The sequence below is a fragment of the Hylaeus anthracinus genome, unplaced genomic scaffold (genome assembly GCF_026225885.1).
Source record: "Hylaeus anthracinus isolate JK02 unplaced genomic scaffold, UHH_iyHylAnth1.0_haploid 11994, whole genome shotgun sequence".
NCBI lineage: Eukaryota > Metazoa > Arthropoda > Insecta > Hymenoptera > Colletidae > Hylaeus > Hylaeus anthracinus.
Genome location: NW_026534341.1, coordinates 15,801,848 through 15,826,724, shown reverse-complemented (window position 1 = coordinate 15,826,724; position 24,877 = coordinate 15,801,848). Strand labels below are relative to the sequence as shown.

The following is a 24,877-nucleotide window of genomic DNA, read 5'->3' as shown; positions in this document are numbered from 1 at the left end:
TTCTACATGGTTTAGACCAGGGATGGCCAACTGTTTTTGCCTCCGGGCCGGTTGGAAAAAAATTATTTTCACGGGCCGGACGAAATATTAAAATTGAAAAATAGTAGTATAGCTAGGCCGGTTCTAACCCAGGAGCTCTGAGGGGGGAGTGGGGGAGGGGGCGAGCGGGAGGGGGCCGGTAACATAGTACATACGGTCGGTAAGGTAGGATGTAATTGTTACCTCCGGTCGGTAATTATCAGTGATCGGTAAAAAAGAAAACCGCAAATTTTACATGTAACAAAATAAGCGCGTAAGGGTGGGGGAACCGTCCTCTTCGCGCGCAGGAGTTGGGGCATCATTGCGGGTCCCGTGGGTTCCCCCTCTTTCTCGCGCCCAAGTATTTTCTTCCTCGCACTCATGCCCCGGTTACCCGTGCAACATATAATATTACATTACAATCTTTGACGCAGAAGATCCAAAAACCAACCATTCATCCAAAACATCCCCCACTCTTTATCAGACGGACAAAAAAATGCTGAAACAACAAATCTCTCCTCCCACACACATTTCCCTTTCTTATCCGCAGTTATTTTTAGCATACACACCTTTGCGTAGCGCCCGTGCGATCTTATTTTCTTTATACGTAATACAAATTCATAATAACAATAATCTCGTAATACCCTCGAGAACTAGGAATAAACCTAGGAATAAACCACCGTAGCATCGCTGGAAGAATTTCAAGAACGGGATAGCGGATGGGTGCTGTCGCGTATACACAATTTAATTGTTAACGTGAATAAATATATGCCGCTGCATGCTGGATGTACCATACAATTACCGCGAGAAATTCAACTAAAGAGAGCTGTAATCAACGTATGCTCGAACGACAATGAATGTTTCGCGTGGTCAGTAGTGGCCGCTCTGCATGCAGCCGAAAGAAACGCATGTCGGGCATCGAAATATCCTCATTATTCAACGGTGTTGAATATCCAGGATATCGAATTTCCAATGAAATTGAACCAAATTAAAAAGTTTGAACACGTCAACAACATCTCCATCAACGTCTACACCACTGAAGAAAAAAAGGTTCTACCGATATGGCTCGCCACACGGAAGATGGAGAGACATGTCAATTAGCTGTATTTAGAAGGAGCAAACGGCGTGGGACATTTCGCGTGGATCAAAAACTTGTCTCGCCTCGTGAGCTCACAATTGAGTAAAAATAATTCTTTTTTAAATGTTATGTTTGAAAAAAATTTATGTCTTTTTATTGCAGATGCTTGCACTACTTTAGTTCGAGTGAGAAGCTGAAAGCTCACACCGTAGATTGTGAGAAGATGAACGAATGCGCAATCGTATTATCAGATGATGAAAGCAAGTGGCTCAGCTTCAACAACTACATCCGGAAAGAGCGACTTTCATTTGTGGTGTACGCCGACCTCGAGTGCATTCTGGAGAAAACTGATCGAGAAGCACCAAGATACACATACCAGCATCATAAAGTATTTAGTATTGCATATTATGTTCAATGCGCGTACGATTCACGAATTGTGTTTCCTGGTTCGTCGAAGAATTAAAGAATTTGGCACAATTTGTTAAATTAATTTTATCAAATAACATATAAATGGATGATTTAACGAGCGAACAGCAGGAGGTATTTCGCTACGCGACGCATTGTCACATTTGCGAAAAACCGTTTGGAGAAAACAAGACGAGGGTACGCTATCATTGCCATCTAACCGGTCGGTACAGAGGTCCCGCGCATTCCAATTGTAATCTAAATTATAAAAACTCTTTTTGCATTCCCATAGTTTTTTATAATTTGTCCGGTTACGATTCGCATTTTATTATCGAAGAAATAGCTAGAGCCTTCGAGGGTGCCGTCAGTGTATTGCCCCTAACAAAAGAAAAATACATCTCATTCACAAAAAGTGTCGAAGATCCAAATGGACCGTCGCGAAATTGTATAAAATTGAGATTCATCGATTCATACAAATTCTTGAGTACCAGTCTCGATAAATTAGCGTCTTTCTTAGATAAAAGCAAATTTAGAATTTTACGAACCGAGTTTCAATATTTGTCTACCGAAGATTTCGAATTATTGACGCGAAAGGGTATTTTTCCGTACGAGTACATTGACTGTGCCGAAAAGTTGGAACAATCATGTTTGCCATCGCGCGAATCATTTTACAGTTCCTTGACGGATGATACAGTATCGGAGAGCGAGTACGCGCACGCCGAGAACGTGTGGACACGGTTTTCCATTCAAACCCTTGGCGAGTATAGCGATTTGTATTTGAAAACAGATTTATTGCTGTTGGCCGATATTTTTAAAAATTTTCATGAAAGCTGTATCACAAGATACGGACTCGATCCCGCGTATTATTACACTCTGCACGGTTTTACGTCGGATGCTATGCTGAAGCATACAAAAGTTAATTTCGAATTACTAACAGATTGTCGAACGCGGTATACGCGGCGGATTAAGTCAATGTTCAGGTAGATACGCGAAAGCCAATAATAAGTACATGCAGTCGTACGATCCATCGAAAGCATCGTCGTACTTGATGTACTTTGATGTGAATAATCTGCATGGGTGGGCAATGTGTCAACCATTGCCATATGCAGAATTTCGATGTATTGGGCAATACACATGCAACATACAGGCACACCTCTCGTTCGGTCCATGACCAACGTCCTAGTACCGCCTATGAGTGTATTCCTGCCCTGTGGTCATACGGAATCCATCCGAAAGACGGTGATCCATCTTTTAAATCTCTATCCATTTCCAGACGCTGCCATCAGCGTCTGCCAATTCCATCATGGTGTGACCTCCATCACACGCATAATGCCCCATCGTAGTGTGACCTCCATCACACGTACAATGTTTCCAGAAATGATATGTCACCTTACCATTTCCTATCGGCTTCCAGATGCTGTCACCCGCATCTACCGATACTTATTGTGGTGTGACCTCCATCACACACACAATAACCAACTTCTCATGGCGCTCTGCCAGTTGAAGTATTGATGGGCAAAATAAACCGAGATCCCGCCTTCACAGGATTTTAAACTCAATATCTGGCTCTACAGGCTCGACGTCCACTACAACAGGTGCTCGGTCGGCCTCTACCAACGTCCGCTTACTGTAGCCCGTACCAGAAACCCTTTGAACGCCCATCAAGGGTTTTTCCTCGCTCCAGCGGTTACCTGCCCCGGATGCTCGATCAAAGTCCAGAGTCCCACGACTCTGTTACTCGACAGCCGCTACCCACGGCTTCATGCGATCGACCGCTACGACCGTCTTCGCTCGACGACCTCCTTTCCTCAGGTTCTCGACTTCGTACCGATCGTAATACAATACGGCGACAACTCGATACAGGCCTTTAAACCGTGCATGCAGCTTTCAACTGTCTCCCGTCGGCTGCTCGGTTGTAATTTCAATCATGACAACGTCCCCTTCCTGGAACTTGGTTGCCGCCCGTCGTTGTCGGTCGTATCTTTCCTTCTGCTTCCGCTGGTCCTCCGTGATGTGCTCCGATATCTTTTCTCGGAGTTCACCAAGGTCCATGCGTTCCACTTCACCTTTTAGCTCTTGCAGGATCCACCCTTCAGCTGGGTATCGCACCTTGCATCCAATCAGAGCCTCTAACGGCGTCATCCTGATGCCTTTATTGTGCGTATATTCAAAGTACATTAGATCTTTTTCACTTCCTGATCCCAATGCCCCGAATCCTTTCCTGCTATCGTTGCTGCCAGTGATGCAATTATCGTGCGATTGTATCTCTCGCACTGTCCATTTGCCCGAGGAGTAGCCGCCGCATTTAATACGTGACGGATTCCATACTCCTTGCAAAATGTCTGGAACGATCGAGCTGTAAAAGCAGTTCCTCTGTCGCTAATTATAGGGTGAGATACTCCGAAAAGATGTAAGACATCCAAAAGTATCTTCATCGCCCGCTTAGCCTTCGTGTCCTTCACTGGTTCTACGATCGTAAATTTAGTAAAATCGTCCACGATGACAAACAGGTAACGATATCCTGCTCTTCTTGAACGGCCCGACATGGTCAATGTGTAGGGTGTGAAAAGGCACCGGCGTCTTTCGAATGGGATGTAACTCGCTTTGTTTCCTTCCTGCACTTCGCTTGTAATAAGTACAATTCAAACATGCCTTTACGTACTTATCTACAAATGCATTCATCCCTGCGAACCAATCATTTTCGCGAATGCGTCGAAGTGTTTTCTCCAACCCTAAGTGACCTGCGTCATCATAACACAGTCTACAAATTTGGAAACGCGCAGCACGTGGCACCACCCCATGGCATTCTCCCATCTTCCAGACGTCTGCAAACTTTCCCTTTTCTTAAGACGTAGTCCGTAAAATATTGCTTCGTCTCGCTATTACGAATGTTATCCCCCAAGATTTTTCGTATGCGTTGCAGCTATTCGTCCTGCATTTGAGCCACCAAAACCCAATCAGCCTTAGTAATGTCGACTGGATACACATCGACTGTTGGGATTGGATTACGACTCAATGCATCCACATGTTGCCGTCCCTGGTCGATACTCGATATCAAACTTGAAGTTTTGAACCTCGAGCCACCATCGTCCAATCCTGGGAATCATGTCCTTTTTCGTGAATGTCGTACGCAGTGCATTGCACGTCCGTAATGACAGTAAACTGCATTCCGAGCAGGTAAACCCGAAAATACCGCAGCGCTAGTACAACTGCCATTGTCTCCAACTCGTACGAGTGATATTTTCGTTGGTCGACCGACGTTTGTTTACTAAAGTACGCGACTACCTGGCGCGTCCCGTCGGTCGAATACTGGAACAAGATTGTCCCTAATCCCAAAGAGCTGGCGTCCGTATGCAGTTCCGTTCACTTCTTACTGTCGAAAATAGCTAAAATCGGCCTTGTCGTTAAGATCTGCTTGACTGTTCGCACGACCTTTCTCTGCTTCCTGTCCCAAGTCCATGGCACGTTCTTTTTCGTGAAAGCCGTTAAGGGTGTGACCAGGCTTGCGTATCCCTTCATAAACTTTCTAAAGCATCCCGCAAGGGCAAGAAACTGTCGTACTTCCTTAACATTCTTCGGCTCTGGCATGTTAAGTACTGCAGTGATTTTATACTCTCCGGGTCTAACCCCTGCAGCGCTTATTTCCCTTCCTTAATAATTAATCTTCGTTTGTAAAAACGAACATTTAGTTAGCTTTATTGTCAAATTTGCCTCACGCAATTTTTCCAAAACGAGGCGTAGATTTTCCAATCCCTCGGCGACAGGCTTCGACGGAATGATTATATCGTCGATATACAGTAAGGCGACCGTATTCCATAACGGTCCCAACACCGTACTTATGAGTCGTTGGAAAACAGCTGGCGCATTCGTAAGTCCGAAAGGCATTCTCAGGAACTCGTAATGATCATCGGGGGTAACTAAGGCCGTCTTCGATATAGCTTCTTCACTCGTGGCTACCTGGTAGTACCCCGAGGGCAAGTCAAGCACCGTAAAAAAGCAATACCCCCCAATTGATCGATTTGATCCTCGTTTAAAGGGAAGAGGGTATTGATCCCTAATCGTGACTGCGTTTAGTCTTCTAAAATCTACGCAGAGTCGATACTCGCCCGTATTCTTTTTCACGAACGTAATAGAGCTCGTGTGTGGCGATGTCGGTTCTTGAATTATTCCGTGTTCCAATAATTCTTCTACGATCTCCCGCGCTGCCGCACGCTCGGACTCGGCCATTCGGTACAGACGGTATACAATCGACGCGTCGGTGGTGCATTTTATCTCCATCTTCACAACGCTCGTTTTCCCCAAAGTACTCATCGACGTCGAAACTCGATCCTTAAAATCTTGAATTAATCTGCTACTTCCGATATTTCTCAACAGTCAATCGTATCTGTCTCAACGCTAATTTCTGTTGCACATGCATCAATCAGAAATCGCTGTTCCCTCTCCATGCTAGGTAATTCCTTTAAGATAACTCGGTCGCGCATCTTGATCAATATAATATGATCTTGATTAATAAAATCCTGACCGACGATTATCTCATGCAATGTCTCTTCGGAATCAACGATAATTGCCGTGACCTCGGCCGAAGCTTCCATTATTCGGACATATATCTCCACAGTCAGGCTCTCGCACGATCCGATCATTAGGTATCCCCGCATCTGTACGAGGGGTCCCTTAACCATTTTCATACCTAATCGTAGCGCCGCTGACTTCCGTACAAGAGTATGCGTGCTACCCGAATCTGAAAGGCACCGCACCTTCCGCCCATTCACCCCAGCGTGCATAATTCATCGATTTTCATCGGAACTTACTTGTAATACATTGACTGTGGTCTTCAGCCTGGAGCAATATTTCTCCAGATGTCCCTCTCGCTTGGACGTGGTGCACACGTGCTTCCGCTTCGGACAGCTCCTGGAGATGTGCCCAATCCTCCCCGCAGTTGAAGCACGTAATCCTGCCTGTGCCGCTGACTGTCGTCTTTCTCTTGTTGTTATGTACCTGCACTTGAAGTCCTGATGGTCCAGGTACAGTCGCTGGTATGCGCGCCACTGGTCGCGACATTTTCGTTACCGTGGCCGCGTCTATCTTCGGCATTGCGCCCATCTGACTCATCGCTACGTACAACTCGTCCACCGAATCGTATTTGTTTGAACGAATTGTACGTTCGATGCCCTCGTCGCCAATGCTCCCGATGATCGCGTCCCTCATGAATTCATCGGGGATGGTTACATGTAGGGCCCGCAGTTTCGTCAGCTTGGCGAAACAATAATCTCCAAGCTTCTGCCCCGGCATGGCTGTATACGAGGTGGCCTTCCTCAGTAACCGATTAAATGACAGCGGTTTCCGGAATCGTGCGATCAGCGCCGTCTTCAGAATCTCCCACGTGGAATCACGCCGCTGCTCCTCATCGAAGAGTTGGCGAGCAACATTGCACAGAATATCGTCGCCCGTCCAACCGCCTCGCCTCGCAATGCGGTCCACATCCTTCACCCACAATTCAATGACGGCCTTATCATCTGCCGGGTCGAATTTGGGCACCAAATGCTCTTGCGCGATTGCCGGTCGATACCGAGCCACCCTAAGCTCTTCTTGTAGCTGCTGGACGGTTGACCGGAACGCCACCACCGCGACACTTTCTTGCGATCGTGATCGTCGCGAATTCACAGGGGACCGCGACCATCTTCGCGACGAACCCCGGGAGTGATCGCGTCTTCGCTCCTGCGACCTGCTCCGCGAGCGTCTCCGGGACCGGTGGCTTCCGCGATCTTCATGTCACGAACGACTCACCGATTCGTGCGAGCGACGCACAGTTTCACGTGAATCACTCCGCGTGTCTCGACACGTCGTCCTCTCTCAGCACGCGAGATCGGACGCCCCGAATCATGCGTATCATCGCTCGGCGGTGTATATCGCGAGCATCGCGAGCTGCCCCGCGATTCACTACGTCGCCGCAAAAAACACGACCCGTATCGTGAACGGCGATCGTCACCACCAAACTCACTCATTCTCACGGACAGTGCACTAATGTTCACAATTCCTCACCACAGCCACGATGCACGTAAGACTTGAAAAAGTCTCGCATTTAAGTCTTCATCAATCGTAGACTGCACAACACCGTTCACAAACACAATAAAACATTCGTGAACCGCGTGTTGTATATGTAAAACCGTGGTTATACCACTTCTGATTTTTTGGAATAAATCAAGGATAGACGCAAAAACACAAAAGTATATTAGATAAACTTTATTACTGTGCTTCGCACTTCGATTCTGAAATCCAACTAAGGGCCTTTTCGGCAACGGGCCTGACCGTTGCCTCGACGTCTTCGTCTTTCCACCTCGTCCGGGGCAGAGATGGGCATTATTTAGATAAAAAAATTATTCAAATAGAAAATCGAATAAAGAGACATAACTTTATCTTTATTCGATGACTGCCGGATAAAAAAATGTATTCGAAGTAAATGTACTCAAAGGATAAATATAACTTAAATTATTTTTATTCAAAGGCTAAAGATACCTGCTTTATCTGCAGAAAGTTTCAATCGTAAGATACTTTTCGCACTTTTAACTTTATCCGACGGGTAAAGATATCTGCGTTAACTGCAGAGAGTTTCACTTGTTGAGTAGTTTTTAACCGACTTCCAAAAGTAGGAGGTTACTCAATTTGACATGTATACTTTTTTTTTTTAATGTCTGTCCACCGATTACGCCGAGATGGCTTGACCAATCGGAATGAATCCTGTTGCATCTTGTAGAGCATGCCCCCTCGATGGTCCCATTATCACGACTTCTTGCGATTTGTCATTTTTTACCCCTCTTTTGACCAAAAAACCGTGATTTTTAGGTATGCTTGCCGATTACGTCGAGATGACTTGATAAATCAGAGCGAATCTTCTTGCATCTTCTAGAGCATGTTCCTCCGATGATCCTGCTGTCAAGACTTTTTGCGATTTGCCATTTTTTACCCGTATTTTTACCAAAAAACCGTGATTTTTAGGTATGCTTGCCGATTGTGTTGAGATGACTTGATGAATCGGAATGAAACCTCTTGCATCTTGTCGAATATTTCTTCCAGTTGGTCGCGTAAAAGAAACATTTTGTGATTTGTCATTTTTTACTCGTTTTTTTTTTAAACAGAAACATTTTGTCTTGCTTCTTACTCCGAGACGGAGGGACCAATCAAATTGAAACTTCTTGCATCTGGAAGAGCATTTGCCATTTGATCCCATAACAAAACATTTGTACTTGTCTTATTTTTTACCACTTTATATCACTTTTTATCGCAAAAAGCGTACTACATATTTCACGTATGTTTGGCCTGAAACCGATGAAATCGATGAAACCCCTTACATTTTGCTGCCGGAAAGATTTTCGCAATGATCACAGATGCAAAAATTTATGAATTTCTGTATTGTTTATAACTATTGTTATCGCAAAATTCCTATTATATTATGTAACTCGGTGAGGAAATTACCGACCGCGATGGACCCTTCCGTATTTCATGATACATGAATTCGTAATGTTCCCATTTGCAAAAATTTATGGACACTTTTATTGTTTATAAAACCATTGTTGCTATGCTCTTGCTATGCTCCTTGTGCAGCTCGACAAGGAATTTACCAAACGCAATCAATCCTTTCACATGTAGTTGCAGATGTATTCCTGATAATCCCATTTCCAATTATACAGGGTGTCCAAAAAATGTTGGATGTCCTTGAATGGGGTGTTTCGCGGGGGAGAGGGGGTTGAAACAATTTTTCCTTAGCGAAAATGTTGCTCGAGGCTTCGTTAAGGAGATATTCCAGAAACAGAAACTCGCGCTCTGATTGGTCGGGAGTTTCTGTTTCTGGAATATCTCCTTAACGAAGCCTCGAGCAACATTTTCGCTAAGGAAAAATTGTTTCAACCCCCCCTCCCCCGCGGAACAAGTCTTTTCAAGGACCTCCAACGTTTTTGGGTCATCCTGTATATTGCTCATAACTGTTGTTATTGCATGAAACCTATTGGTTATAGATTGCCACTAAAAAGAGTGAAATAAAATAATTTTTTGGAAAAAATATTTAACCGACTTCAAAAAAGGTACCGTGAAAAGTATGAAATAATTTTTAGTTAATTTATATGTATTCGCACTATCTCTGCATATAATTGCTTAAAAGTATGGGAAAATGCAGGGAAAAGCATGAAATAATTTCTAGTTAATGTTTACGAATACGCACTAGCTCTAGATATAATTGCCTAAAAGTATGGGAAAATGCAGTGAAAAGTGTGAAATAATTTCTATTTAAACTGCATTGTTATTCACCATCGTTTGATGAATTTGGTTAAATTATTAAATACATCATATTAAATGCAATGCACCTTTTTCGGAGGCAGCGCAAAATTTAGAATTAAGTATATTAAAAGTCGCTAAACTTGGTTTAACTTTCTGTCGGAGAAACAAAAATTATGGTCTTTATTTATTGCTATCATTACATCCACTCTGACATCATATTCATTAACACTATTCAATATCGCCGCCGCCACCAAATACTATCCCAAACCTATTCATACAGTATTTCTTGGGGAGAGTTTATACATTAGCAGAAATCAATATGGCCGCCATTCCCCTCCAAAAAAGCCCCAAATCTACACGCACAATATTTCCGTGTACATACTATATACATTAACTATTAATTCCTCATAGACAATAAACATGTATACATTGACAGCATTCAATATTGCCGCCTTTACCAAAAGCTAACCTAAACCGGAATAAAAAAAAATGTTTACATCTGCGCCGCCTCCGAAAAAGGTACATTGCATTGAATATGATGTATTTAATAATTTAACCAAATTCATCAAACGATGGTGAATAACAATGCAGTTTAAATAGAAATTATTTCACACTTTTCACTGCATTTTCCTATACTTTTAGGCAATTATATCTAGAGCTAGTGCATATTCGTATACATTAACTAAAAATTATTTCATGCTTTTCACTGCATTTTCCCATACTTTTAAGCAATTATATGTAAAGCTAGTGCGCATTCATATAAATTAACTAGAAATTATTTCATACTTTTCACTGTACCTTTTTTGAAGTCGGTTAAATTTTTTTTCCAAAAAATTATTTTATCCCATTTTTAACTTTAACCGACCGCTAAAGATACCTGGTTTCTCCCCGAGAGTTTCAATCCTAAGATACTTTTCCGCATTTGTATCTTTATTCGTCGACTAGAGTTACCTAGTTTTTCTCCAAAGATATTCACCCGTAGGTTATTTTCGCATTTTTATCTTTAACTGCAATTTCACTCGTCGCATGGGATAACTTCCGTACTTTTATCTTTATTCGAAATTATCGGATAAGGGTCGAATAACTTTTCAAGCGGTATTTACTGTTTAGTCGGCGGTTGTAAAGTATAGTTACACATAATTATACAGGAGTAAGGAAGTGTATACTTGTGCATATAGATGTGTAGTGTAGATATAAATTATGGTCTTTTTAAATGTTTATAACTATTGTTATTGCAAAATTCCTATTGTTTGCTACGACTCGGCAACGAGTAACCGATCGAGATGATTTCATGATGTTCCCATGTAGAAAAATTTATAAATTTCTTAAATTGATATTATTTATTTCAATTTCAATTTTAGTAAGTTTACCTATATTTGAATATTATAAAATTGGAACATGTATATTTTGTCCATTAAACCAAATTTATTTTGACTAATTACAAGAACATTTATTATATTAACATGATTAGGAAGACAATTAATTGAATATCCTAATATTGAACTTAGTCAAATTTGAACATTCATGAAATCTTAATTGGCATAAATTAATATTTAAATATTTATGTAGCCATGGTTAAGGAATCAAGGAAAAGAATTCTGGACAGACAAAGGTTTATTGTGAGGAACATGGTTATACAGAGGATTGGGAATGGATAATTGTAACAGGAATTCAGAATGAACGGAATTATACAAAAGAGCATAATACAATTTCTCATTTTACAATATTTTACAATTTTCAATCTTTGAAATACAAGAATCATTCTGTACTCTCCCGCTCGTAATTGGCGTCCAGGTATTATCGCCGAACTCTCCAAAAACGAACGGGCGTCCAGGAATAACCTCCCCCTAGCTCTAACTGGGATGTCCACGAGTAGCTCTGTTCTTTTTTACTCAATAGGCGTCCAGGTATTATCGCCGAACTCTCCTGCCGGAGTCCCTAAGCCAAATTTCGAGAGCGGCCGTATGGTCTTACCTCGTCCTCTCTCCCGGAATGGCAAATAGACCGAATACATCTACGAGTCCTCAATTTATATCGCATGGTTGCTATCCGCGGTCGCGGTTGTCAACAGTCGCGTCGTTAGGCGAGAAGGTTCGCGAGTTCGCGGTCCGCGCCTCGCGTCTCGCACCGCGCGGCGGCCGCCCTCCTATGTTCTAGAAGTTTCGTACGCTCGCTTTTCGTATTTCTTGAATTTCGTATGCTACATTTATAAATAGTTAATGGTATAATAGTATCGAACGAGTAATTGACGACACACTTTTGACGACTACACGCAGTGCCTACGAAACGAAATTGAAATGATTCGTAATCAGGCATGTATAAGATCAAAATTACACAAAGTATACACAATGGCGGAATCAAAAATCGCTCTGAGTCCGTACGACGATAAGCGGTATATCGTACCCGACTCAATGGATACATTGCGGTGTGGTCATTATAAAATACAAGCTCTGAACGAAATTTTGAAACATAATCATCTTTTTGTCGAATACGTCTTGTCGACTTTTTATAACTGTTATGTTTTCGTGCAAGTACAGCTTGTTGATAGCAACGCCATCCTCTACAGGCGGTGCTACCCGTCGAATCCTGCACGACTTTGCGTCATAACTGGTGCCAACAACACAAAGAGCGTTGTCGCGTACATAATTTCTGACTACTCCATTCCAGTGATAGTATGATTCCATTCTTCCAATCGATGATCCAAACTTGTTGATTGACATTTTAATGACGATTGACTGTATCGGCAAGGTGCAGCTTAATTTATAATGAATTCTGCCTCGCGAAATTCCTCGATAATCGATAGCATCTCATTGTCGTGAGCATTGTGACCGGCTTGACGCGAAGCCTCGAGCAATCGAAGCCGATCTACGAGTTCGTTGGGATCGTTCCAGTGAACGTAATCAATGTTGTTTTTGGTTAATCTCATGGAATATGGTATGCCTTTCCAACTTTTTTATCTTGCAATAAAGGTTTGATTACATGGTTATACTTGTATCCTCTATTGCCTAATGTTTGACCATACGAATTGTACTTGTGCTTATGCTCACTCGTTGTCAGCAGTATGTCCCTGTATTTGCGTTCATCAGGCTCAGTGTAAATGTCGTTATCTGGAGTTTTCTTGAATATCAGTTCATACTGGCCAGGTGTCCCCGAATATCGTATGCCATCGATAATTATATTATCCGCATTGTTCACGTCAACATGTTTATTACCGAGCATTGAGTACCGTTTCTTCGCCTTCCGGCGTTTGCAATTGACTTCGAACAGATGTCGAGAAATAGCTGTTTGGACTTTCAAAAACATCTTCGTTTGCTAAGCTTTTTGTTGTTGTTGTTGGTACTGTCTTAATCGGTGTAGAGGTCGGTGTAGAGGCTATCGGGTTCATATCGGGTAAACTGCTTAATCTTTTTTTTTTATATTTGGCAGTTTCGAGAGATTTAACCACAAATTTGATTGTATTTTATCTGATTCTTTGATATTCGGAGTGGATAATGGTTCGCTTCCGATATCTGTGTTATTGTGTAGATCATAATTTCTGAACGTGTTGCTGACAATTGTCTTCAGTGGTTCAGTAACAGGTTTAAAGTGTTTTTCCAACACAATCTCTTCATCTATTTCAGCAATTTTCAATTCACGATACTTTCAACGAATCAAATCGTTCATTGTTGCAATCTGTTTCGCTATCCTCTCACGATCTTCAACGCTGCTATTGCTCATGTTGGAACGCTGCTTTCTCAACGTATCGGACATAACTAGACATATTACGATATTGCAAAGTCATTAAATCCTTTTCTATAGCGACTATTCCATAAAGCACTGTCTTTGTCAATCACTACAAATCCATATTTTTCTTGTCAGCAAGCGGTACACAATTTGCAGAAATTCTCAAAAGACATGTCAGTGTTCACATGATCGTTGTATACATGCTTCAGATTTGTACCATCCTGTTTGAACATGATCAGCAGGTTCGCGTTGTCGCCTATCGGATGCTTCGAAATCTTCGCATATGTCTGACAAAGAGAAACAGTCAACGTCCGAGTGCCTACCCATTGCAAAGTATTCTCTTACCGCGTTTTACTTATCGCATGCCACGTCGTCAAAGATAAAAATGGAATTCGGAAGTGCCTCGCTCGGTGGAACGACGTCGCTGTTATTCGAATATGTAAAATAACCAATTTCGTCTATCGACGAGAATATATTTTCTAGATATAGATATTTCGGTTGTTGCAATGATTTCGAGTACACGTATACATTTTCGAAACGAACACCGTGCGGACTTTCTAACAAACTAATCAGCACGTTCGTTTTGCCGCAATTCGATGGGCCGCAGATGATACCACGTATAGAGGTCGGTAGCATATTTCCATGTTTGTGTACCTCTTTCTCAGACTGTGTCTTTTTGTCTACATTAGTCGCTCTAATCGTAGGTGATTGGCGTACGAACCGCATCGTAGCTATGGGAAAAATGAAAGAAAAGGTATGTATCGATGTTGGAGGGTATTTATACTAGCGTGACCTAGACGTATCAGTCAGTGCAGAAATGGCTTTCATACTGATCGATGGTGATACACTGTTCGACTTGACTGTGGAGCAATTGGAATACGTGCCAAAGATAGTACTCTTGAATCGCTTCGCTAGCGACATTCATTACGTGTGGGATAAACTGCCGAGACATATAAGAGCTGATCCTGAAGTCCAGTCTTATCGTAGGTGTCTCTTGCATTACAATCGTCCAAATCAACGTACGCACATAGACGGACCAACGCCTATGAAAAAAGATTGTTACCTATGCGTAGAAGGACATGAGCAGGACTTGTAAATACTCTAATAAACAAATTACTGTTTGAGCTACACGTACCAGGGTATCAATTTTGCGGACCGGGTACATGGCTGGACAAACATTTAGCACGCGGCGATAGGTATAAATCCGTTGGATAAACCCTGTAAAGAACACGATACTGCGTACTGTCGAAACAAAAATTCGACCAATCACAAGGCAGATCGAATTTTAGCTGATCGAGCACGCCAGCGCATAACTGCGAAGGACGCTACATTCGGCGAAAGGGCGACTGCTACAGCTGTTTGGACTGCGATGAAAGCTAAAAAGAAGCTTGGAATGGGGCTCAAGAAGAAAAAGAGTCATAGTACGAAGAAGGGGAAGCGAGCTCTACCGATAGCAAAGCGTAGCGGTATCCTCCCGTTCCTCCTACCTACGTTATCAGCTATAGGAGCCTTAACCGGCGGTGCTGCTGGCGTGGCTAAGGCCGTGAATGATGCCAAGTCTGCGCAAAAACAGCTGAAGGAAATGTAACGCCATAATCGTGCTATGGAAGGTCGTGGACTATATTTCGCGCCGTACAAACGCGGACGAGGAGTTTCAAAGAGAAAAAAAAACGTCAAAATTAAAATCCCTGAAGGGGTAACCATCAACGTACAACTACAGCAACTGGCAAAGCATATGTGTATTCCATATTTCAGGGGTATTTTTATGCGCAATACTTTACCAATAGATGGGATACACAGGAACGAGAGCGGAATCGTAAATTTGGATACTTTCGAGGGACCTGGTACTCATTGGGTGGCGTACGCAAAACGGGGAACTCGCACCATATATTTCGATAATTTTGGCAATCTTCAACCGCCGAGAGAAGTTTAAATAAGTGGTCGGAGCTCTTTAATTAAAAAATAACGTCAAATTCTTATGTTTGCGAAGAACATTTTAATATATGCGATGTAAAAAGTACAGAAATTGTACGTGATGCTGTTGGTAATGTCATATCCTAGATAGCACCGGACGTCCATTTTATGTCCATTTTACGTCCAAAGGTCCGACGTCCGGCTGGAACGTCCTGCGAACGTCCATGGGACCTAAATTTTGTTCGTCCCAGGGATTTCCGCTCTGAACTTTCTAGATTTAGGGAAAAATACTTTTTTTAAAACAAAATAAATATTATTTATTAATATTCTTTATAATATAATATTTATTCAATATGTAGAACAGAATATTTTTTTTTAAATATAAAATACACTATTTACAATTGTAAATTAATATTAATTAATTAATTAATTAATTATTATTGATTATTATTATTATTAATTTATTAATTAATTATTAATTATTAATTATTGAAAGAAAAATTTTTTTCTCATTTCTTTAATTAATTAATATTATTATCTCAGATACCACGCCATCCCATGGACGTACACAGAACTTACAGAAAACGTTCTGGGAATGTCCAGCACCGGACGTCCCATGGACGTACAGAGAACGTACAGAAAACGTTCTGGGAATGTCCAGCACCGGACGTTCCGTGGACGTACATAAGACGTTCCTGTTCCTGTGCTATCTGGGTATACAATCATTATTTAATATTCGCAACAGAATATATGTTTGAACATGTAAAACAAAATGTTTATTCAATATTAGGAATACAATATTTTTTGTACATATGAGATGTGATATGTATGTAATATTTGAACTATTCAGAATTATCTAGTAAATTAATTCTTCTAACTTTACAAAAAAAAGTTCAAGTCGTTTAGACCAATTTCAAAAGAAGGAATTGTATTTTAAAAAGTATCCAATATTAATGCGAGTCACTATAGAAGCCTAAAATATGAGTCGGGTTAGCAAAAGCGTTTATGGGTAAGTGAGGAAGCAGGTTGCGTTGTAATTCGAAAATCGTGAGTTCGAAATCCCGCCGGAGGTAAACAAAAATTGAAAGATTTGTTCCGTCGGTTTTCATGGAATCCAGTTACAAGAAATAAATACAGTTAATTAAAATCTACCAACAAATAAAAGAACATATATAAAATTAAAATTTAATGTTTTTTTGAATCTCAATTTTACAGAGAACGTTCTGGGAATGTCCACATCGGACGTCCCAGGGACGTACATAAAATGTCCACGCCGGACGTCCCAGGGACGTCCTGCGATGTACCTGGGTCGTTCCAGGGACGTTCACAGGACGTTCACAGGACGTTCAGGAGACGTTTGGACGTTATCTGGACGTCCCGAACGTCCAGTACCGGACGTCTTATGGACGTACATAAGACGTCTCTGTGCTATCTGGGATATAAAGTAAGTACATATTTGTATATTATTAACTACGGGAAGACCGCAATCTGAAAATTGACCGGTTGATAATTGCGGTATATTCAAAAGATAGAAATATTAAAACTACACCCCAACATTTTTAACTTTTGTCATTTTAGTATGAATTCAGGAAGAAAGTTATAGCAAAAGGAGCTGTGCCTTTGAAACGCGTGAACACGCTAATGGATGAAGAGTCTGGAAAGCCACCTGAAAAAATAATGAAAATTACTTTTACAGAAACCACAAAAACTGAAGAAGTGCCTGGTAAAGAATAAAAAAAAATAGAGAACATTCTACGAGCAAAGAAAAAAAGAAAACAGCCAAACTATATAACAAATAAATAAATTTGTGTATAATTGAAACAAAGTCTTAATGTGTGTTTATTATAATATTATCCTAAGTATAATTTATCCTCATAAAATAAGCATTTTACATAACGATAAATATTTGTTTAGTCGTTAACCGACTCTCATTTTCTCAGTTTAATTAATTTTAAAAGTTAAAATATTTATCTTTATAAAACCTTTTATTGGAGATGCATGAAGTCATTACAAATTTTGAAAAGTGTCCATAATAGAGCGGCGTAAGGTGCCACCTTGTGTACGATAATCGCGAATACCATGCGCCGCGCTACATTATCTACTTTTTGCAACAGTACTAAATGTAATATAAACTCGCATTTGCAATGAGAAATATTGGGGATATTTATTTGATTAAATAGTAGATCCTTACTCGCTACATAAAATTTTATTAATGACATTATACTGTATATAATTTGATATACAATATAGTTCATCAAAACTTCTAGATGGTTTTTACTGGATTACTAAATATCTAGAAATACTAACGCTTTCGTGGTCCGGTTCTACTCGGAGATAACTACAGACAAAAGACAAAAAATGGCAGACAGTGAGGGAGTTGGTATCTGAGAGACATACAATTGTCGTCCCTTCTTCACCAAGGTCTCGTCTTCGTACGTTAGTTCGAGAAAATTGATTCTAATGCTTTTATGTATTCTTGTATTATATTTTATTACTGGAATATGATACACAACCGTCACTAAAAGAGTAAAGTACATTTTTAAAGGACTAAACAAATTAAAAAAACACGAATCAAAAAAGACAATTTGAAAGAAATTTTTTTTCTCATTTCTTTATGTAGAAACCAATATTTATACGTCATGATTTTATTATATGATATACAGAAATAGTATGCGTATGTATACAAAATTATTGATATTTTAAGTATAAATGCACAATTAAATAGAGAAACGCGAAAAATATTTCAATCATAGTACAAAGTTTGTGAACAAAAAAGCAAAATTCAAATGATTACTTTATGCGTAACGTTAAAACTTGTAAGAAGTTGTTTTTCTTGGGATGTTATGTTCAAAACCAATTTGTATTTCTTTTTACATTCACCTGTAAACAGTATTATAATTTTTACATTCAAGAAAGTGGAGTTTATGCTTTCTTTTACATTAACCCATTGACTTATGACAATGTTACTAACTTTAGTTAGTGATTTGTGGACATTTGAATATAATGATAAGCCAATGAGTTAACGACGATACAGAAGTACAACTTACAAATGAATCGATGAAAGAATGTCAAACCTAATATTAAAGAGTAAGAATCTCGGAGGCTCGAGATTCCAATAAACGCTCCATTGAGCTAACATCTTTACACCATATATCGAGTCTTTGAACCATTCCAGCTATTTGACTACGGTCCAATACGCGAGGCTGTACCCAGGTCATATTTACTGTTCCTGCTACTTGATCGATAGCACCTCGAACCAAACCTTGAGCTAAAGCTTTCATTACTAATAATTCTACTTCACCAAGAGGTAAACGAGTTTCTTGAGAGATCTCCGCGAATGTTAACTGCCTATAATAAATAGTGTACACTATAATAAATAGTGTATTTATTTTATATTTTTGTATTGAAGTAGAAAAGATGCAAACCTGTTATTAGCTTGTCGCTTAAAAGTCATTTCCATAAGGCATAAAAGAGAAATCTTTTGCCTTAATTTTAATTCCTGTGCAGCTAAATCAGCAACTTTGCTCCACTGTGGTTTTAATCTTTCCAATGCAGCAATATCACCAGCATTAAAAGCTTGTAATAAATCAACCAACCAAGAGTTTGGTGTATTTTTTAAGGATTGTAAAACTGGATGAGCTAATAATTCGCCGAGATTATAAACGCCCTCACCTAAAAGTGCTGCCAGACCAAGAAAAAATGCATGTTGTTCCTGTTCTAGTTTACTTAAGGTATTTAAATCAATACAACCCAAATATCTGAAAAATATAATTTAATTTAAAAATATTAATTATGGGTCTATATTGTGACATAAATTTATTGTTCGAAACTCTCAAATGTAATGGTACCTGAGGGCAGTGCGATAATATTCTGCATGCTTTCCTTGTAAACGATAGAGACGGCTGGCTAATAGATAAAATCTGCCATGAACTGTAGTAATACCGTCAGCATTATCCAACATAGCCTCTACTTCTTCTATTATCTTTTTCGTTTGCTCTTGATTATTTAACTTATCCAATAAAATTTGCCCTGCAAGGACTTTACAGAGAGCCACAGCTTCATTACTGCTTTTAACTTTAGGCTCAGTTTTTTCCAAAAATTCAATTGCTTCCTGTTTATCTTGAAACTGGTGTATTACATATGCTAATATTTCTACCAGTGATAAAGGATTTATTCTAAATACAAAACATGAATAACATATTCATTATAAAACGTTTATTAGTAGAAATAACAATAAATAAAGCTAGAAATAAAAATGCTTTACAAGTTCTTTTTGAAGAATTGTATTGGTAAACATTTCTATGTACTCATTTTAATAGACACGTAAAATAAGAAACTGAGGTTATAGTGTAAAGTTTTGAAAAAAAGAGTATCTAATATGCTTACTTGTTTTCAAAGGTAGATAAAAAGTTAACGTATAGTTGTACCAAATTATCTCCCTTCAGAAGCGCTGGATTCTTCACAAATGTTTCTAATTTAAGTGTCAATTGATGCCAAAGCCTGCAAGTCACCGGACGAAGAAAGTCGCATCACTTTTTTCTATAGCAATATGAACATAATCCAACATATTTAACAGGCGATACCTTTTATTATATAGTTCTTCAAGTTGGGCCCATTCAGCAGCCAATTCTTTGTCTGCAACATTTTGATTTTCACTCAAATATGTATTAACATCCCTTGGTGCCACGGCTGCCGCCATCTTTGATAACAATGACTAGCAATGATTATAGTCCGTCCACCTAACGAGAAGATGAACACACCATGTGACTCGCAAAAGACTGAATATCAATTGTTACGCTATCACGTGAATTTAGATTCATGGCATGTAGCGCCACAACGCGGAATAGCTTAAACACTACCGCATGTAGTATATATTTATATTCAAATTAGGAGCGGAATTCAAATGGATTAACGCATTGAATCAACGAACCGCCACGTATATACATTGTTAAAACATTCGATGTGGGTGATCAAGGGTGGGAAAGTCGAAAGTCAGGAGAGAAAAGGGAACGTTCGCTGAAAATACTTAATAGATCCATTATAGGCCGCGTCGAATCGCCGTTTCCGTTGGAATGGATTTCTTTAAAATTCGAGTCGAGTTAGCTTTTGTTCCAGCTCGTAGGACCCTTAAAAATAACAAACTCGTGCTGTACCTCGGTTCGCGTTTCCGGCGACTTCTTCAAGAGGGGGTTGCTGTATCTCGGTGGCGCGTTTTCTCTCTCTCTAGACCTCCGCGCTTTCCTTTTTCACATGTAGCCCTGCACAAACATGGCCGCGCGACTCCCACCTCCACCCGACTCGGGGGTGGATCCGAGATCGATGAAGATCAGCGATAGAAGGAGTAGAGCGCAACCCCCGATTGGACCAAGACAACCCGAAGGGAGGATCGGGAATCTTCCGAAGAAGGAAGAGAAGCAGCAGATCGAGCGAAGATTTTTCCAGAGAGATCAATCGTAATCGAACCTCTGGGAACGAACTACGAAACGATTTTTAAACTAAACGAGTCGGCCGAATAAACATCTTTGCCTTTTCTTAAAAGTATTTCGAATTTTATTTCACGCACCTCTCCGGGCAGAGCGGTTCAGCGCTCACGGGCACCTTACCCATGTCAGAAAATTTTCTACCACCGCACGACGCGTTTCGCAACATATTTTTGGTAGGATATTTCAAATAAATTTGATTCACAAACGTAGTTGGAGTGATTGTGACGAACTTTTGAATTTTCTAAATAACTGCCGGCTCGCGAGTACGCGCTTTAATAACAATCGAAGATTTTACGAACTGTTTTATTGAACATTTGCAATATAAAGTGGACATCAGAATCAGTGCATCCTCTCTCTCTTGGGTTTTCGCAAGGTTTCCCCAAGAGCAAGGGTAAATACCGGAGACGGGTGATTTCGGCGGCCGTGCTAGCTACCATCGTAATCACATGCATTCTGTCCACATCATCATCAGGCCTTCCTGCTGACCTTGATTAAGGGGTGATCATCGCTGAACGAGACACGAGGGAGACTTCATGCAACAGGGGCATCGTCGACCTCGAGATCCAAAGGACCTTCCTTGTCCAGGACGGAGACCAGCCAGCTCAAGGTCTGACGACGACCAAAATCGGAGCAACTGCTGTGAAGAGAAACGAACACGCGAGCGTTAAAACGACCTTATAGTAGACCTTAGCCAATCGTCAACAAAATTTGTAAGTCCAGACTGTTAAAAATTATGTTGTTACAATCTTTATTAGTTGCCAGCCCAAAATGCCGCCATTCTTGAGAAAATTTGTAAAGACCAAGAAGTGCCGCAAATCTAGTCTGCGTGGTGATGTCGAGTTTTTTTATAGAGGACATAATAGTAAAATCCCCCAGCGTAGGATCTTCCTCTTCTTCTCTTGATAGTAATATACCTCGAATAAGCGAGTCTTTCGTGATTTCTGGTTTGTCTGCGCTGCAAAGATGCAATACATCAAACGGCGAGCCTACTCCTCCCGAAAGTATAAGCAATAGTATACTCACGACATCGCCCGAGCCCGTATCTTCTATCGTAGTATTTTCGGGCTCTTATCCGTGTTACGAGCCAGGGCGATAGCGATGCGCGTGTGAGCCCAGCGAGTGGGGTAGATTTGAGAATTGAACCAATACGATTAATTATTGTGTATCAATGGTGCCGAAGGCTGAGGATAGGTTAGACAATGCAGACGACTCTGACGTGAAGTCAGATAGTTGCAGGAATCGGTATCTCCCAGTAAAGGGTAACCGCAGGATAGGTTGAATTAGGGAATTCGGGTTGAATACACTGAGCTTAAATCGTATCGTTGATGAATACTACGCGTCGCGGATAAAGCCTCGCAACTTATTAATTTAATTGAATAATAACTCGAGCGACAAAGTTATTATGTTGTGGGATCGTTACACAGGCTAGGATTGCTTGTTATATCGTGAAGGTTTAGTAATTGACTTAGGAAACTTTGAATTTACACAAAAGAATATATATATTCAGAATAACTATACTAAGTTACAAATGTGTAGTGTTGTGTTGTCGCGGTCGTGTGTAGTAAACGTTGAATTTAATTACCTAATTGTTGCACGGTGTTAACGCACTGGCAATGCGGCGGTCGAGTGTGATTTTAAATGCCATAATAGATGAAAACCGTCTTCGCGGATCTATAAGGTTAACTTGATCGAAAGGGAAACTGAAGCCCGATCTCACTAAAGCACACTCTGCAACGATGGACGTGATGTGACTCTACGTAACTCTATCGTTCTAATCCCCCGAGCAACGAAGATCGTGGGTTTATATACCCCTAAATGTTGGTGGGGATCCGTCGGTGATTTCCATATTTGGAAATCTGACGGTTAGGATTTTCATGGCTCTGAGGTGAGCAGCCGCGTTCCCTGGGAAAGGGTAGATAAGAAGTCTTCCCACGCAACGCAAGTCGAAGATGATGTTAAGAGTATGCAGCTGCAGGATGCACTCCAGGGAGATCGAGCTCCAAATTCCAGGAGGGTAGATAAAATAAAATTGATTAACGTGAGCTTCGGAAACAAACAGCGAGTTTCTGTATACGTAACATCCGCTTCAACCCCCAATTGAATGATCCCATTCTAACTCAAATGCGACCCTCGCAGCAAACCGCTCCACGTGACCTGATTAATAATGCAATTTCAATGCCGATCGAACTCCCGAGAACCGCGCCGCGTATTTCGTATGATTAAATAGTAAATATAATACCTCATTTTGAGGGAAAATCATCTGAAGTAGGAAATTTCATTGCTCAATGTAGACTTGCCGATTCTATGGTAGGAGCTGAACATAAAGATTATTTGCTTACTGTAGCACGAGGTTGAATACAATACCGCGTTTATGACAGCATAGTAGGCGAGGATAGACCGGAAAATATTGAAGAATTGATTGCCTTAATAAAATCCGCATATGCTCAACGTTTTGATCTAAGCGCTGTTCAGGACGAATTAAAGGTTATTCAACGTGTCGACCGCGAGACGTTAGCCTCTGAAAATAGTGGGAATAATCCTTTAAACTCCAGAGGGGCTCCGCTGCCAGGCGCGATACGGAGAGAACCCCTAATTTCCCGCGCCAAATCCACTGCGTCTGCTATGAAACCGGTTTAAATAGCGCCGTGCAATCACCAGCTATTTTCTTAACACACGACTATTTTCACCAGGGCTTCGCTGAATATTTAGTAGACACAGGTTCACAGCTTAACCTAATAAAACAAAGCGAATTAAAATCAGATCTACCAGTTGATATTGAAATAATTTATCATCTAACCGGCATGATCCAAACGCGAACGGTCAAACGCGAGGCGAAATAATCATCTTCATTTGCAACACCCCCATACATTTTCAGCTGGTCGATAACGACTTTCCAATTAAGGAAGCCGGAATTTTAGGAGTCGCGTTCCTATAAAAACAACAGGCAACCCTTAAATTTAAAGAAAATTTTCCATGTATTCTGTCTTTCGAAAAAAAGAATTTGTTCGCGTCCACCTTTTTATCACACGTCTTACCCCCGCGAACGAAAGTTTTGATCTCGGTCCCCGTCGGGAATAATAATGAGTTGGGCTACGAAACGGATTGATGCCGAACCTGGCATTTTCATAGGTGATATTCTGGCCAGCCAACAAAATGGCCTGGTCAAACTATACGCAATTAATACAATTTGCGACCATGTTACTATTACAATTCCCCTTGTCGAACTAGAGGAATTTGATTCGCGACCTCCTGCACCCCGTTCTTCTCGTACAGGAAATCCGCCCGCGGACAAATCGGAGGATCACGCTCGAAGGCTCAGTGAAATTCTTAGGTTTCTTGAATTAGGTCACCTTCATGAATCCGAAAAAAGTAGTATTTTAGAAATCATCAACGAGTTTCCGTATTAGTTACATTTACCTAGTGATAGATTAAAGGCAGCTAATATTCCTCATCATGCCATTAACACAACCGACAAATTATCTATAAACACGAAGCAATATAAATTTCCGCCGATCCACAAAAACGAGATAAAAACCCAAGTAAATTCACTAATTGAGAGCGAAATAATCCAGCCATCGATGTCCCCTTATAATTCTCCTTTATGGATTGTCCCCAAAAAACTCGATTCATCTGGGAAGCCTCGATGACGCATGGTTATTGACTATCGCAGGTTAAACGAAAAAACCATGGCGGATGCCTATCCTCTTCCTAATATTACGGAAATATTAGATCAGTTAGGCGAAGCTAAGTACTTCAGTACGTTAGATCTAGCATCCGGATTTCATCAAATTCCCGTAGATTCTGCATCTAAGCCCAAAACGGCTTTTTCGACTCCTCATGGCCACTTTAAGTTCAATCGGATGCCATTTGATTTAAAGAATGTCCCAGCTACCTTTCAACAGGTCATGGATCTGGCATTATCCGGATTGCACAGAGTTATTTGTTTATATGGACGATATAGTTATTTATGCGTCCTCCCTTTCAGAAC

The 24,877-nt window shown here is 40.7% G+C and overlaps 3 protein-coding genes and 1 long non-coding RNA gene across 6 annotated transcripts in view; 2 read left to right on the top strand and 2 right to left on the bottom strand.

The window, feature by feature from the left end:
- The window catches only part of LOC128888566 (SID1 transmembrane family member 2-like), a 139,443-nt gene that overhangs the window by 96,960 nt on the left and 17,606 nt on the right, over nt 1–24,877 (top strand). The window lies entirely within an intron of this gene.
- Nucleotides 15,904–17,407, top strand: LOC128888661 (uncharacterized). The gene is made up of 3 exons (XM_054145727.1): nt 15,904–16,120; nt 16,622–16,850; nt 16,985–17,407. Exons 1-3 carry the CDS (start codon nt 16,060–16,062, stop codon nt 17,007–17,009), a joined length of 315 nt encoding a protein of 104 aa, XP_054001702.1. The 5' UTR covers nt 15,904–16,059; the 3' UTR covers nt 17,010–17,407.
- LOC128888602 (26S proteasome non-ATPase regulatory subunit 13) lies at nt 16,844–20,159 on the bottom strand. 3 transcript variants are annotated; one of them, XM_054145625.1, is made up of 6 exons: nt 19,990–20,158; nt 19,793–19,906; nt 19,255–19,581; nt 18,832–19,164; nt 18,481–18,754; nt 16,844–17,072 (listed from the first exon to the last, which is right to left on the bottom strand). In XM_054145625.1, exons 1-5 carry the CDS (start codon nt 20,103–20,105, stop codon nt 18,487–18,489), a joined length of 1,158 nt encoding a protein of 385 aa, XP_054001600.1. In that variant the 5' UTR covers nt 20,106–20,158; the 3' UTR covers nt 16,844–17,072; nt 18,481–18,486. The 3 variants fall into 3 exon arrangements, with proteins under 3 accessions (XP_054001600.1, XP_054001601.1, XP_054001599.1); XM_054145626.1 differs by lacking the exon at nt 16,844–17,072 and adding an exon at nt 17,871–18,286 and having other exon boundaries at nt 19,990–20,159; XM_054145624.1 differs by lacking the exon at nt 16,844–17,072 and adding an exon at nt 17,871–18,286 and having other exon boundaries at nt 18,454–18,754; nt 19,990–20,157.
- On the bottom strand, nt 21,126–24,777 carry LOC128888670 (uncharacterized). The gene is made up of 3 exons (XR_008460301.1): nt 23,687–24,777; nt 21,913–23,621; nt 21,126–21,844 (listed from the first exon to the last, which is right to left on the bottom strand). It is a non-coding gene; the product is annotated as an uncharacterized LOC128888670 (long non-coding RNA).

What these genes read in the sequence shown, in the direction of transcription:
- LOC128888661 (XM_054145727.1), top strand. Translation starts at nt 16,060, where the DNA reads ATGTCCAGCACCGGACGTTCCGTGGACGTACATAAGACGTTCCTGTTC. An exon ending in CCTGTTCCTGTGCTATCTGG is followed by an intron (nt 16,121 to 16,621) that starts GTATACAATCAT and finishes TCAATTTTACAG; the next exon opens with AGAACGTTCTGGGAATGTCC. An exon ending in TGTGCTATCTGGGATATAAA is followed by an intron (nt 16,851 to 16,984) that starts GTAAGTACATAT and finishes TTGTCATTTTAG; the next exon opens with TATGAATTCAGGAAGAAAGT.
- LOC128888602 (XM_054145626.1), bottom strand. Translation starts at nt 20,105, where the DNA reads ATGGCGGCAGCCGTGGCACCAAGGGATGTTAATACATATTTGAGTGAA. An exon ending in GAAGAACTATATAATAAAAG is followed by an intron (nt 19,907 to 19,989) that starts GTATCGCCTGTT and finishes GGTGACTTGCAG; the next exon opens with GCTTTGGCATCAATTGACAC. An exon ending in TTATCTACCTTTGAAAACAA is followed by an intron (nt 19,582 to 19,792) that starts GTAAGCATATTA and finishes TTTTGTATTTAG; the next exon opens with AATAAATCCTTTATCACTGG.